This window comes from Scyliorhinus torazame, chromosome 2 (assembly GCF_047496885.1).
Source record: "Scyliorhinus torazame isolate Kashiwa2021f chromosome 2, sScyTor2.1, whole genome shotgun sequence".
NCBI lineage: Eukaryota > Metazoa > Chordata > Chondrichthyes > Carcharhiniformes > Scyliorhinidae > Scyliorhinus > Scyliorhinus torazame.
Window position 1 is genome coordinate 157,733,723 of NC_092708.1, and position 15,552 is coordinate 157,749,274.

Genomic DNA, 15,552 nt, shown 5'->3' on the forward strand with positions numbered 1-15,552 from the left:
GGCGATCGGTTGACCGTCAGGGTGGCACACCATTCATTACCCGGATTGATCGTGTTGACTCGGTTCCCATCAATGACCGCAACCCGGAAGGCGTCTCGGTCATCTGTGTCACCGGTCTGGATGTCGTCTGGGCCCGATTCGTAATGGGGAGGCTGAATGGTCCGCACGTCCCTGCAAGGTTGTCGGAGATGTGAAAGATCGACAGGTTGAGCTGCTTGACAGTAAGCAGCGTAGTGGCCCACCTTGCCACAGCGTAGGCATTGTCGGGTTCTTGCGGGACATTGTCGCTTTAAATGTGCAGCTCCACAGTTACCGCACGTCGTGACGTCATGGCGTTCGTTGCGCCACTGCGCATGCATAGTTCGGTCTTGCGTTGAGCAAGCCTGCGCATCACGTCCCTCAGTGTTGCCGTAGGTTTTGGCGCGCACAAGCGCGAGAGGCCTCGAAAAGCGCACAAAATGGGCGACGTCGTCCGGGCCTCGGGCCGGGAGAAACTCGATCGCCTGGATCCGTTCGGCCTCGTGGGGCACCTGGCTCACCGATCTGGTCGCGTAGGACCCCCTCCGCGCTGATTCGGTCGCCTGAAATTGGGCATAGCGGCTAGTCGCGTTCTCGTGCAGGACACAGGCTTCGATTGCAGAGGCTAAGGTTAGGCCTTTTATTTTGTAAAGCTGCTGGCATAGGGTGCCCGAGGCGACCCCAAAAATGATCTGGTCCCGGATCATGGATTCTGAGGTGGTGTCGTAACCGCAGGGCTGCGCGAGTATGTGGCGATGCGTCAGGAATGACTGAAAGAGCTCATCCTTACCTTGCAGGCGCTGCTGGAAGACATGCCTCTCAAAGCTCTCATTGACCTCGACGTTGAAGTGTTGGTCGAGCTTGAGGACGACCGTCTTGTATTTAGATTTGTCTTCGCCTTCCGCGAACACCAGGGAGTTGTAGACATGGATGGAGTGCTGACCTGCGGTGCTGAGGAGGATGGCGATCTTTCTTTTGTCCGAGGCGCTCTCTTTTTCGTTGGCTTCCAGAAAGAGTTCGAAACGCTGTTTGAACAACGTCCAATTTATGCCAAGGTTCCCAGCGACTTGCAACGGCTGCGGTGTGTTGACGGTGTCCATGGTGCAGGATGGCAGATTTGTGGGTAGGTATTAATTCCCTTCTGGTACCATGATGTGTTGGGTTCTCTGAGACACAGATCAACCAACACGGTTGCGAATGGTACAACGCAGTTTTATTTCATTTAACTATTGACATAGCAAACTCTGGTACTCAGCACATGGTGACTGTCTGAGTGGCTGGCAATGAGGTCTGTGCCCTGAGCCGTCTCCTGCTGGACTGCTCAGGAAGTGTCGTGTTCCTTGTTTTGTACTGTGTATGCTCTTGTCTGTGATTGGCTGTCGTGTTGTGTGTGCTAATTGGTCCGTTGATCTGTCCATCATTATGTATGTGCTGTGATGTTCACTTGAATATCATGACACCAAACATTTCTGTTCTCCTGTGATTTCTCAAAATGAGGCAGCTCTGCTGTGGAGTCACAAAGTATTGGATAGCTTTTCCAGGTGCTGCTGATTGCCTCCAGGCTCTCCCCTCCCCTGCTCTTCTAATTGCTGCTAACTTTTCTCTTTTCATTCACAAGTTGGAAAGTGATAGCTGGAAGACAGGTTTTCAGCAACAGAAATATTTATGATTATGGAGATTGGGGAAGGTAGCAAGACAAGGATTCTAAGAAAATGTGACCTCCAATTCTGTCATAAGGCAGGGTGGTATTTAGAGTGCATATCTGGATATTGTTGGAAGATGGTAAATCTGATGGAAGTGGTGTGTCTGGGCCTGGTAAGTAGAGAGAGAGAACTTGTAGTCCCAATGCTATCTAGTAGTTTAAAATGTCTGTTAATGGTCAATACTACAAATTAAACACTTAGAATGTAGCAATAGATAGGGGCACTGAAAATATTTACTTTCAGACAATAACAGATGGTAAAGCTGGCAGGAAACACTTCTTTCAAAATGATAGATTTAAGAAAAAATTGCACAGAGCTTTTAGACTGCTGCAGTGACACTCTGCAATCTTTAATGATCCATTTGTTGGGCTCCCAGGTTGAGCGTCGTGTGTTGGTCATAAATTATGCCATTTTCAGTCAAACAATCTATGGTGTAGCATAGGCTGGATGGCTGTTTCATGATGTGGAGTGACACCAACAGCGCAGGTTCAATTCTTGTGCCAGCTGAGGTTATTCATAAGACATAGGAACAGAATTAGGCCACTAGACCCATTGTGTCCGCTCTGCCATTCAAACATTGCTGATATTTTTCTCATCCCCGTTCACCTGCCTTCTCCCCATGCCCCCTGATCCTCTTATTAATCAAGAACCTCTCTACCTCTGACTTAAAGACACTCAGTGATTTGGCCGCCACTGCCTTCTGCAGCAAAGTGTTCCACAGATTCATCACCCTCTGGCTGGAGAAATTCCTCCTAATTTCTGTTTTAAAGGTTCGTCTCTTCAGTCTAAGGTTGTGCCCTTAGGTTCTAGTTTCTTCTACCGGTGGAAACATTCTATCCAGGCCTCGCAGTATCCTGTAAGTTTCAAAAAGATTCCCCCTCATCCTTCTAAACTCCAACGTGTACAGACCCAAAGTCCTCAACCGTTCCTCATATGAAGGCACCGGCTTCTTAACCTTGCCCCTCACTGGAGGTGTGGACACCCTCAGCGTAGGTCACCACCAATCAGCTCTCTCTTAAAGGGGAGAGTGGCCTATGGTCCTCTGGGACTGTAGTGACATAAATATTTTTTTTGTAGCGAAAGTCCAGCAAATTAGCGATCCTCATTCACTACAATCGAACCTGAGCACTGAAAACAGAATTTTATTGACTTTGACAAAATGTTACAAATGTGCCAGCAAACTACTTAACTCCGACCATAACTCTTTCCATTATTTCTGAGGACTTTTACAATTTAAACAATAACACACTACCATTGATATGGTGCAATATATAGCTTTCTCCAATGACTCCATCGACATTATTATAAAGTGATGTGAGGTGTGAAGGTCACATGGTTCCTGTGAAATTCCTTGATTAAAGCAATACTTGGTAGTTGCACAGAGCATCTAGAGTACAGTCACATTATTATTTTACATCTGTGATAATTCAACTCAACAGTCAATGGCACAAAATTGATAACTTCAGGGGCAGGCAAGAATCTGGGTCAAGTGTGTAGAGTAATGCAAAATCCTCATCAGAACCATTTTGCAATCTTTCAGTTTGACACTGAATGAGGTGTAGCTTGAAAGAGGTGACAATGAAGATACATAATGATGTTAATGGTAGTCTGAAATAAACTTCTGCATGTATTGTCCAGGGTGGCTTTTTATCCTGAAAGATGACTGCCTAAAATATCTTCACCACCCCTTGGAATTACCATGTCAGCTGTGGCTCAGTCAGGAGCACTCTCCTCGAGTCACAAGGTTCTGGATTCGCAAATGGATGCACAAAAATTATGGTTAACATTTCCAGTGCAGTACTGAGGGAGGGAGTATTGCACTGTCAAAGGTGCCACCTTTTGATTGAGATGTTAAATCGAGGCACCATCTCTGCCTCCTTGTAAAATAACACATGACAATTTCGAAAGGGAACAGGGAATTATCCCTGGTGTCCTGGCCAATATTTATCCCGCAACATCACAAAAATAGATTATCAGGTAAGTTTGTATTTCTCTGTGCTGTCAATGGCAAACAGCACTGCTTCAGAGCTGACTGTAAAACCAAGGCCATTATTACTGATGCTAGCTCTTTTAACTCATCCTGACCCTTTTTTCATGTTATATACATTCTTCCATGTCAAATGGTTCACCTTTTCAAAATGTTATTACAATCTGCCTCAGTCAAAATTTTCCAAAAGAGAATTCAATACATCTTTAATTCTTCTGGTGATGATCCAGAGATTGTGGGCGGGATTCTCCAATCCCACGGTAGAGTGTCCACGCTGTCGTAAACGGCGTCGCGTTTTACGACAGCGTGAACCGGCCGCTTCCACGTCTAATTCTGGCCCCTGCAAGGGGCCAGCACGGTGCTGGAGCAGTTTGCGCCGCTCCAACTGCAGATCCCGGCGCGTACTGTACGCCGTGGGATCCGCGCATTGGCGCCGGCGCCAATGCACGCATGCGCAGTGGCTTCCTTCAATGCGTCGATCCCAATGCAACATGGCACAGGGCTACAGGGGCCGACATGTAGGAAAGGGGGCCCCCAGCCACAGAGGCCGACCCGCCGATTGGTGGGTCCCGATCATGGGCCAGGCCACATCGGAGGCCTCCCCCGGGGTCGGACCCCCCCCCCCCCCCCACAGGACGTCACCCGACCCTTACACGCCGAGGTCCCGCCGGCCCAGAGCAGGTTAGAATGGCGCCGGCGGGACTCTGCTCTTTTCCTACGGCCGCTCGGCCCATCCGGGCCGGAGAATCCGCAGGCCGGCCACGTAGAGCAGAGCGGCACCACGCCGGCGCCAATGCTGCTGATTCTCTGTACTGTGGAGAATCGCGTGCCGGCGTCGGGGCGGCGTGGCCCGTTCGCGGGGATTCTCCAGACCGGCGCAGGGCTGGGAGAATCCCGCCCAGGATCTTTTCAAGGTTTTCCAAAACAATATAAATAAGATTCCTCCTCATTCCAGGAAATAAAACTTTTTGAGTCCTTCACTTAACTATTCATTTTTATAATGAGATAGCCATACAGTACTCCCAACAGTGCCTCATTCAAATTCAAAGTATGTTCCCTCCTTGCCAATCCCACCTGCAACATGATCATCAGTTTTTTAATCCACTTTGATACCAATTTCTTGCACTGGCCTCAGGCCTGTATTCTACCTGGACATGCCCACAGTCTGCTTTTGTTTAACACTTTGTATACATGGGTAGTAATAAAGGGAAGTGGTTGATAGCAAGAAGAAAGTGGGGAGGAGTCAGAAGCTTGAGAACAATATTTTGAGGCGAAGTTGAAAATAGTGCCGAGGTGTGTTAACTAAAGTGTAGGTTCAGTGCCATTTTGTATTCTGTGCTGAGAGGAAAGAACACCACCAGCAATTGAGTTAGAAGAGCAAGAGTGCCTTGTTAAATTGGCACGGGAGAAGCCTGCTAGGTTTAGTTATTGAGAAGATTGCCAGTATGAGGGGAAGAGGAGGTATATGGTGAAGTTGGATGGAATGCAGTGTGTGCGAACTGGGTCTGGAAATTTGATTTGAAGTACCTTTTTGAACCAGTGTGGTAGGGCTTGGATGTAGAGTTAAATGGTGTTTTAGCAGAGTTCCAAATCTCAACTTTTTTTAAGATGAAGAACCATAACTATGAAGCAACAGATGCTTATATTTATGCATTCAGTTTTTCTTGGGAGTCTATCTACAGATTTCCCCTAAAATTGACCACCGATATTTTGTTCCCCTTCTCTTTTGCAGGCTTTCTTGTTGCACAAGTAGCCTGCATTTACATGGTGCTTTTAAGTTACAAGTGTTTTCATAGAGGCATGAAGGAAAATACGGATGCTGAGCCAAAGATACAAGGAGATGTATTTAAAAGCTTTTTGAAGGAGATGTGTATTGAGGAGGAGAGGTTTTGAGATTTAAGAAGGGGTTTCCAAAGCACTGAGCAGGGGACCAGGCAACCTAAGGTATAGCCACAGATAACGGCAGTGGGAAGGATTTGGATTGGATAAATCTAAATGATACAGTCTATATTATTTGAAATTTCAAATTTGTTTTATTAGCAGGTGTACGACTTTGCTATTGAAATTATGCATTATTGTACGTGATATTGGTGTGGATCTCCTTGCTTGAGGACAATGTTATAGTTATTTTTGAATACAGTCAAAATGGCCCAAAGAAGCAGAGTCTAGGCTTACATCAGTCTATGTGCATAAAAGTCCAGGTGCAGTAAAATAAGTTTATTGGTTCCTCTAACTTTGTTGTTAAGAGAACAGGAGGTCTATTTGACCGTTCATTTCTGTAAACATTGTCCTCAGGCATTGGTGACCACTAAATGTTTCTGTTTTTTCTTCAGATAGTAAATTTTGTTTAAAAAAAGACACTCTTTGGGGAAAACTAGTTCATTTTATGTCATTACAAACATAATTTTCAAAAAATGTGTTTCTGACACTATTGAAAGAATAGAAAAAGGATTGTAATAAATGCTATCTATATGGATTTTAAGGAAGAATTTGACAAGGTACTAAAAGGCTGATTAATAAAATCAAGGCTTGTGGAATAGGAGGTGTCGAGCTAAAATAAAAATATTGGTTTAAGGACAGAGTACAGTGAATCATGGTAAATGGTTGTAGTACGATGCCCTGGGCTAGTGTGCAATCAATTCCAGCCCCACGTGCCCTGTAAGTCACAACTCAAGTAAATTAAGCAATAATTCTTTTAAAAATACCCAAAATCTTTGGCCCTTGGCTGCCCAAATGGGTTTGTAATGTAAACAAGATTACTGTTTATTTATAACAACAATCATGAAATATGCAGTAAATACAACTGGTTAATGACAAGCTTGTTAATTTTCGTTTCCCTTCAGTCCGGATGAAATGATCAATCGAACACCAAGTTTCGTTAACATATGTTTATTCTCGGCCGGAGCTAAACCACTGTATCTCAGAGAGTTACAACAGCAAGCCGAAGTCAATACATCTAACAGCAGTTTATATACATTTTGACACTGTTTCATTTCTGAGAACAGCCCCCTGGCTTTCAGTCTTAGCTATAGTTATCTTTAAAGTTAATACATCCATTCCCAAGGCCGTTACTGTAATTTGTCTGGTGCAAAAGCAGAAGTGATCACAGCTTGCTACAAAAAGCCTGTCTTGACATTCCAGCACACAAAGCTTTATCTAACATTTTGTTTCCCCATAAAGTTCCAATCCATCTTGAGCCAAACTCTCAAGCTAATACCTAATACCTCTCTCTCTGCACACAGGACAGACACAGACAAACACGCAGGTGGAAAGGGTAAAAAAAATCCGAGGGAAGAGTCTTTGTTTCAGATGATGCTCCTTAGTACACATTTTTCTTCACAGCAAGCTTGCAGATTATATTATTTAGTTTACAGACTAATGATCTTCTTTGCAGATTCATTCATTCAGGTACTCTGTAGTTTAAAAATGCAGTACTCACAATTTTCTTGGAGAGGCACCTTGCTTCACATCAAACTTTGCTTTCAGTTTGTGGTTTGTCTTCAGGCCTCTGTAGTTCCCGGAAAACAGCACCCACCAGGCTTTCTGGAGAGAGTTAACCGGAACACTCCTCCATGCTGCTCGAATCAATACTGAAACTAACTCAAACCTGAAAAAGATCTCAATGGATTAGGGTCCAATCATTACCTGTTACAGGGCAAAGCACAGTCTTTTGGGCCAATTCATTGGCCACCAGCCAGTCAGTCAAACTCTTCTGGGAACTGGCAAATGTGCAGCTTCTCTTTAAACCAGCACAGCCTTCCGGATTCTTCTTGCTTGAATTAAAGATACAGGCTGCTTGCCTCAAGTGATATGTCCATTAATCATCCATGGATCAATATAATAACAGCAAAAATAAAAGAAAGGTGAAATAAGGGAATAAATAGGAAAGACCCTTACAGTTGCTTTCCAAATTGGAGGTTTGTGGACAGTGTTGTTTAGTGCTAGGATTACTTTTGGATATATCTATATGACTTGTGTATTGGAATACAGAGTAAAATTTTAAAATTTGCAACTGTTACATATCAACTGCTATAGAACATAGGCTAGGCGTAGCGCAGACAAGTGGCAGATGGTGCATTTTAAGCCATGAACTCCTAGTGACCTCCCAAAAGAACGGGGAACCCGAAACATTCTCAAAATGTCCACACTTTCTTTTCCTGAGAACACAGAAATCAAATGCAAACAAATATTCTAGCTATATCTGTGCATATATCCAGAATTCGGAAGAGAGACAGTCACATACATTCGCCAGCCACATGGCACCCACACATTAACCCCTGGCCAAGCTGTATTCCCTACTAAACTAATGGGTCACTAAAAAGTTATCATGTTAAAAAAATATTTAAGTCTTACCGTTTGTCATTTTTAATGGAATGATGGTGGAAAGCTGATCCACATATTTAGGAACCCCTGAGCTATAGTATTAAATTGGAGGTCCCATGCACCTCTCTCTTCCTCTCACACAAACATGCTTGCGTCTCCCTCTCACACAAGCTGGCGTCTCTCTCACACTTGGTGGGTGCCCCCCCCCCCCTACACACTCGGTGCCCCCCCCCCCTCTCCCACACAGTCAGTGCATCACCCCTCTCACGCTCAGTGCTTCTTCCCCACTCTCACGCTCGGTGCGTCTCCCCTCTCTCGCACTCAACTCTCTCACACACTGTTGAACTGTACGAGCTTAGTGAGTAGAGTTAAGGCGGGCCTGCAGTGTTTCCCACTATTTTTGGCGGGCCAGGTCCAATCAGTTAAGGTGAGCATCTTGCCGAGATTTTTGTTTTTCTTTCAGTTTCTCCCAGTGTTCATGCCCAAATCTTTTCCGAAGGGTCGAATGGTTCATTTCCAGCTTTATTTGGGCAGGTACAGTCCCGAGGATTAGAAGGGGGGTTCTTCAGAGGGACAGACAGTTAGGGTGTTTGGCGCTGCCAAACCTGTTATGTTATTACTGGGTGGCCAACGTGGAGAAGGTGTTGGGATGGTGTGAGGAACCTGGGGCTCTCTATGTTCAGATGGAGTCTGGGCCATGCAGAGGAACAGGTTTTGGGGCATTGGTAATGGCACTGCTTTCATTGGCGTCGGCAAGGTACTTGCCGAACCCCGTGATGGTGTCCACGTTAAAGATATGGAGGCAAAGTTGGTGGAAGCCTCAATGCTGCCTCCCATTTTTGCTAACGACCTGTTTGAACCAGCACGGCTGGACCCCATGCATTGAAAAAGAAGGGCTGGAGGGAGTGAGTGATTTATTACTGGAAGGGCGATTTGCCAACCTGGAGGAATTGAGGGAGAAATTTTGGCTTGCAGGTTCAAATGTGTTTTTACGTCCAGGTACAGAGCTTTGTAAAGAGGATGTTCCCAGACTTTACGGTAGTGCCGCCATCATGCTTGTTGTAGAGGATTTTCTCTTGTTCGGGGTTGGAGGAGGGCAGCATGAAGGCATGTACACATGGATCTTGGGGGAAGAATTGAGTTCGATGGAAGGGGTAAAGGCTAAATGGGTGGAGGAATTGGGGCCAAAATAGAGGGGGAGATATGGAGTGAGGTGCTGCGGAGGCTAAATGAGCGAGACTGAGCCTGATACATCTCAAGGTAGTGTTTCAAGTGCACTTCACCTAAGGCTAAGATGAGATAGGTACGAGTGCTGTTTGAGAGTACCCACTCATCACATACACCTGTTCAGGTCCTGTTCCAAATTGGAGGATTTTTGGCAATTGTTTTTTGACACCATGTCGGCGATCTTAAGCATTGAGTTGGAACCCTGTCCTTTGGTGGCTAATTTTTAAGTTTTCGGATGTGCCAGAATTGCAGGCAGGTGCAGGGGTCGATGCCCTTCCCTTTGCTGCGCTGATGGCGCTGAGGTGGATCCTGTTGGGTTGAAGCTAGCAACATTCCTGAGTGCTTCGGCGTGGTTAGATGATTTGATGGAATTTTTCCACCTCTAAGGTCAAATACACCATTAGGAAGTCGATTGGAGGATTCTATCGGAGATGTCGGCCGTTTATATTGCATTTCAAAGAGTTGGCCACTGTTTGATGTTGGGGGGGGGGGTCTTGATTGTTGGTGTTTTGGTTTATAAGGGTTATTGTTTATTATTTGTAATTTTGTATAAAATGTTAAAACTTTAATAACATTTCAAAAAAACCTCCCCCTCTCTCTCACACGCCCATGTACCCCTCTCTCTCGAATGCTCCGGCTCCCTGCAATTAGGACCCCCACCCGCCTTTGAGGCCTGCCCCGCCCCTTTGCTCCGAGTTCAGTTCTGAAGTCTGCTCTGAGGCCCACTCTTCCCTTCACTCCGCTGTCCATGCTCTGTCTGATATGGAGATTTGAGTTTCTTGTTGTTCCCAGCTGGTCCAATCAGAAGTCATCCTCTGATTGGTCAAGGAGCACTGCAACATTTTCCAAATGAAGCAGTCCGGCCACTGCTCCCTGGGTTCTGTGGACCCTAGTTTAGGAACCCCTGAGCTATAGTATTAAATTGGAAACTCTGGGCTTGTTGTCCTTGGAATAAAGGAGATTGAGGAAATCTGATGGAGGTGTACAAAATCATGACAGGCATGGATAAGGTTGACAAAGAAAAGCTATTCCCATTAGCTGATTGTACAAGGACCTGGGGATTTAAGATTTTGGGCAAGCATTGCAGGGAGTTGTGTGGAAGAACTTTTTTAATGCAGTGCGTGCTAATGATCTGGGACTCGCTGCCAACAGAGGTGGTGGAAGTAGAAACAGTCAATTATTTCAAAACACAATTGGAGGTTACTTGAGGGAAATGTACTTGCAGGGCTAGGAGGATAGAGCAGGGATGTGAAACTGACTGGATTTACTCCACAGAGTTAGCATGGACTCTGGGCTAAATGGCTTCCTACGCCATAATGACTCCATGACTAAAATTAACATTAGAAACCACAGTACCTTTTCAAACCAAACAAGTTTATGCATTTCAATTTTTAATAAATATTTTGTTTGGCAAGGAAGTCTCCTGTGAGCTTTTGTGTTTTTTCATTGACTGCTATATTCTTTGACGTAGTGATTTATGTTGAAACGTGACCGATTTTTGTTTCTTGTCTCAGGGGCTTCTAAAATTCACCTTGGGAGGCAATAAAATATTTGTGACATGATGAATTTAGTGCATTTTCCTGAAACTGTTTTCTTTTATTTCAGGTGCAGAATATACACCATGAAGGTACATCTACATACAAAATTTTGTTTCATTTGCTTACTCACTTTTCTGTTTCACCATTGCAACCATTGCCATGATGACCATGACCATGAACATAATCACGATCATAACCATGCTCCTGAGGAGAACCACATACATAAGCACAATGATTACCAGATCTCAGAGGAATCGTATCTTCAAAATAGCAAGAGCTCTCTACATCATGCAGAAAATAAACAGATGTACTACATTCAAAAACTGTTCAGTCGTTATGGTGAGAATGGGAGGTTGACCTTTCATGGTTTAGAGAAACTCTTATCAAATTTAGGTCTCGGAGAAGTTAAAGTTGTAGAGATCGAACATGAGCACGATGATCATGATCATGTTTCACACCTAGACTTTTTAGAGCTACTCCAACATAAGCATGTACACTCCCATTCACACTCCAATGACACAGCAAATGACCAAACTGTACCAGTTCCCAAGCTGTCGGTTAGGCATTGTAAAAACTCTGATAGTCAGAACGTGCACACCACTTTGACCACACCCATTTCTTACCATCAACCCCGGCGACATCACCACAGCCATCATCGGGGTGCTGCCCATTCTGCAGGCTCGCAGATTCATAAAGGAGAAGAAGGAGAACAACTCCCTGACCCATCAGATGTTAATACATTACAGCAGCAACCCAAAAATAGGTCAAGAAAACGCAAAAAACATAAAGGTATATCAAAACAACCAGAAGTAACATTAACTACATCTCCTGAAGAATCCTTCAATATTATGCCCAAGACTGAACATGGAGATGAGCATTTTCATGCTCCCGAGGACGAAGCAGCTTCGCAACATAGAACAAGGAAAGATTTGAGTTCCTCAAAATTGAATCATGAAGATCGCCTAGAAACTGAGCTTGTATATGATGAGGTGAGACTGGATGAACCAAATTAATAGCGTGTAAATATGTTACAATTTATATATTCTATAAATGATGATGAAGTGAATTCCGAATGTTTCCCCACATTGATCAAAGCAGAACTGTTAAGTATAAGCTTTCCCTTTTTAATTAATTGCTTAAGCTTAATTTGTAATATACAAGTTCTTTTTTTCTGTGTGCAATAAATTGAAATTCAGCTAATTTAGAATTTTTGAAAAAGAAAGTTTCAGGGGCGAAATTCTCCTACCCGCCCCGCCACATTTCTGCGCCGACCGGCCGGCGGGAGTCTCCGTAACACCGGCCGGTCAATGGGGTTTCCCATTGTGGAGCAGCCCCACGCCGTCAGGAAACCCCCGGGCGCCGGCAGAACGGAGACTCCCGCCGGCGGAGAATGACGCCCCAGGTCTTTGTACTTATTTTGTTTCTCCTTTCCCATCTTCCTCATAGCTATCACTTAGATCCTTATAAGCCCTTGTGCCAGTTACCATTTATTTTTACAAGTGATTAGCACTGTAGCTTCACAGCGCCAGGGTCCCAGGTTCGATTCCCCGCTGGGTCACTGTCTGTGTGGAGTTTGCACGTTCTCCCCGTGTCCGCGTGGGTTTTCTCCGGGTGCTCCGGTTTCCTCCCACAGTCCAAAGACGTGCAGGTTAGGTGGATTGGCCATGCTAAATTACCCGTAGTGTCCATAAGGGTTGGGAGGGGTTGCGGGGATAAGGTGGAAGTGAGGGATTAATGTGGGTCGGTGCAGACTCGATGGGCCGAATGGCCTCCTTCTGCACTGTATGTTCTATGTAATCTATGTAATCCCGGTCCCTTTGCTGACACTGCAGGATTTAGGGAACCCTCAAGTTGCCATGCTGAGAGGAAGAGTAAAAGTTGTAGATTGACCTCAAGATGCCCTGTAGGTGATTGGTGCCCTACTGCTGGCACCTGCAACTAGGAGATAAATAACAACCTTTGCTTTAAAAGATATCTGCATGCAACATTTTTCTGTTATTAATGCATTATCCCTGGATTTGTTTGAGTTCCCAATTGGAGCTTTAAATAATTAAATAAATGAGCTTCGACTAATTAATTTTATATTATTTGCAATTAATATTGAGGCAGATATTAAAGCAGAGTAGATCAAATTCGAACAGATTTAATGCCAGAAGGCGAACATTTCCCCAATATTTTCAAGTTCAAGATGGGAAAATCATGCCTGAGGAAGTGAACTTCTGTGAATGTTGTTGAGGGATGCATCAAATGATAAAATATCCTATGAAGTACAGGAAAAGTGGCCAGGTTCCCATAAATCATAGGCCAGGTTCCCATAAATCATAACCAATTTGAGAGAAATGGGGAGAAAATTCAATGAAAATAAATAACAAATTTATGTTACAGTTAACTGATACTATTAACCGTTAAGGTATATATTTTTTCTTCAGTTATTTCATTATTCAGTCTAAGCTGCTGAGTATCTCCCTCATTTTCTGTTTTTATTTCAGATTTCCAGCATCTGCAGTATTTTGCTTTTGCATCATTTTCTAATATTGCATGTTAATTAAATTTTTGGTTTCAGTTTAAAGAATTGCACTGAATTTGCATTGAGTGAATTCTGAACTTTTTTCTAGTTGACATGAAGGCACTCTGATGTGAGACTCCATTTGTAGCACTTCAGACATGAGCAGACAAAATGGGCTGGATTTAGTGGAGGAGACAGGAAGGTTAAGTCAGGAAAGTTTCAAACTCTGCAGTGCCATGTCCTTTAAAAGGCCCCTGTTGTTTCCATTTTCTCGCTGAGGAAGGCCTCAGGAACTCAATACAGCTCCAAAAACAAGTAACCGGGCAGAGAATAAAGAAATAGTCTCAACCCAACTTCAGGAACTGCAGCTAATGGCAAATCTACAAGAAGTATGCTGGTTAAACCAAAAGCAAAAAATAATAAATAAGCTAACAAAATGTCAGTGCTGAGGAACAGGTCATAGGGAGCAGCCCAATTGAGTGTTCTATACACAAATACACGGAGTGTAAGGAATAAATTAGATGAGCTGCAGGCGTAAATGTAAGTTGAGAATTATGACGTAGTTGCTATTAAAGAGACATGGCTGCAGGAGGTCGGCACTGGAACTAAAAATACCTGGTTATTAAATTTACAGGAAGGATGGAAGATGGCAGAGGGGGTGGAGTAGTCTTATTAATTAGAAATACTATCACTTCAATGGTGAGGGAGGATATAATGAAGGAAAAGCATCCAGTGGAGACCATTTGGGTGGAACTGAGGAACTAAAGCTGTAATGGGTGTTGTGTATCGATAGGGTAGCACCGTAGCATAGTGGTTAGCACAGTTGCTTCACAGCTCCAGGGTCCTAGGTTTGATTCCCGGCTGGGTCACTATCTGTGCAGAGTCTGTTCGTTAGCCCCGTATCTGCGTTGGTTTCCTCCGGGTGCTCCGGTTTCCTTCCACAGTCCAAAGATGTGTGGGTTAGGTGTATTGGCCATGCTCAATTGCTATTCGTGTCCAAAAAATGTTAAGTGGGGGTTACTGCGTTACGGGGATAGGGTAGATACGTGGGCTTCAGTAGGGTTCTCTTTGTAAGGGCCGGTGCAGACTCGATAGGCCAAATCGCCTCCTTCTGCACAGTAAATTCTATGATTCTATGCCCCCCTGATAGCAGTTCTGAGGTGCTAGATTGTATAAAGGCAGAAATTAGTCAAGTGTGTAGCAAAGGCAGAATAGTATTAATGGGGGATTTTATGGGAGAGGCGGACAAGCACCTGTCAGAAAGGTGAACTTCTGGAATGTATCCTCGATAGTTTGCTACAGCGATATGTTCTGGTTGCAACAAAGGAACAGGCAATATTAGATTTAGTTATGGTAATGAACCCAATTTAATTAGTGGCGTAACTACACGAACATTTTTCAAATAGTGATTGAATAACATGATTGAATTCAGTGTAGCATTTGAAAATGAAAAGCACATTTCAGACACTAGAATTTTAAACTGGGTACGGCTGACTTTAACGGGATGAGAGAGAAAATCTGTTAAAGGGTCAAATGACTGAAGATCAGTAGTGAATATTTGAAGAAACATTTAATGAGATATGGAGTAAATATATATCCCTGATAGGAAAAGACTCTGCTTCACACACAAAAAGCAGCCATGGACAGCTGAAGAGGTTGTGGACAGCATAAAACTAAAAGAAAGGGCGTACAAAAATGCAAGAAAGAGCACATATCCGGAGAATGGGATAGATACAAATACTAGCAAAGTGGCACAAAGCAGCTTCTAAGAGTGACTGAAAGGGATTATGAAAGGAAACTTGCAAGGGACATCAAAATCAACAAGAAGAAATTTTAGAGTTATATAAAGGGAAAGTGGGTGGTCAAGAGCAATGTAGGCCCACTAAAAGCAGAAAATTGAGATATTTTTGATAATGGAGAAATGGCAGACATGTTGAACAAGTACTTTGCCTCAGTATTTACAGTTGAAAATGAGGATAAAAAATTAATCTTTAATAGAGGACCGGGAAGACAGCACGGTGGCGCAGTGGTTGGCACTGCTGTCTCGCGGAACCAAGGTTTGATCCCGGTTCTGGGTCACTGTCCGTATGGAACTTGCACATTCTTCCCGTGTTTGCATGGGTTTCGCCCCCACAAACCAAAGATGTGCAGGGTAGGTGGATTGGCCACGCTAAATTGGAAAGAAATAATTGGATACTCTAAATTTACTTTTAAAACATAGAGGAACGGGAATTAATACAATTAACATAA

The 15,552-nt window shown here is 44.0% G+C and overlaps 1 protein-coding gene across 4 annotated transcripts in view; it reads left to right on the forward strand.

Annotated features, from left to right (window-relative positions):
* Positions 1-15,552, forward strand: part of slc39a10 (solute carrier family 39 member 10) — a 153,724-nt gene that overhangs the window by 49,913 nt on the left and 88,259 nt on the right. For all 4 annotated transcript variants that reach the window (XM_072478630.1, XM_072478645.1, XM_072478631.1 and 1 more), the window contains one exon: positions 10,864-11,785. In XM_072478630.1, coding sequence (XP_072334731.1) covers positions 10,880-11,785 — 906 coding nt within the window. In that variant the 5' untranslated portion in view covers positions 10,864-10,879. The remainder of the gene's footprint in view (positions 1-10,863; positions 11,786-15,552) is intronic.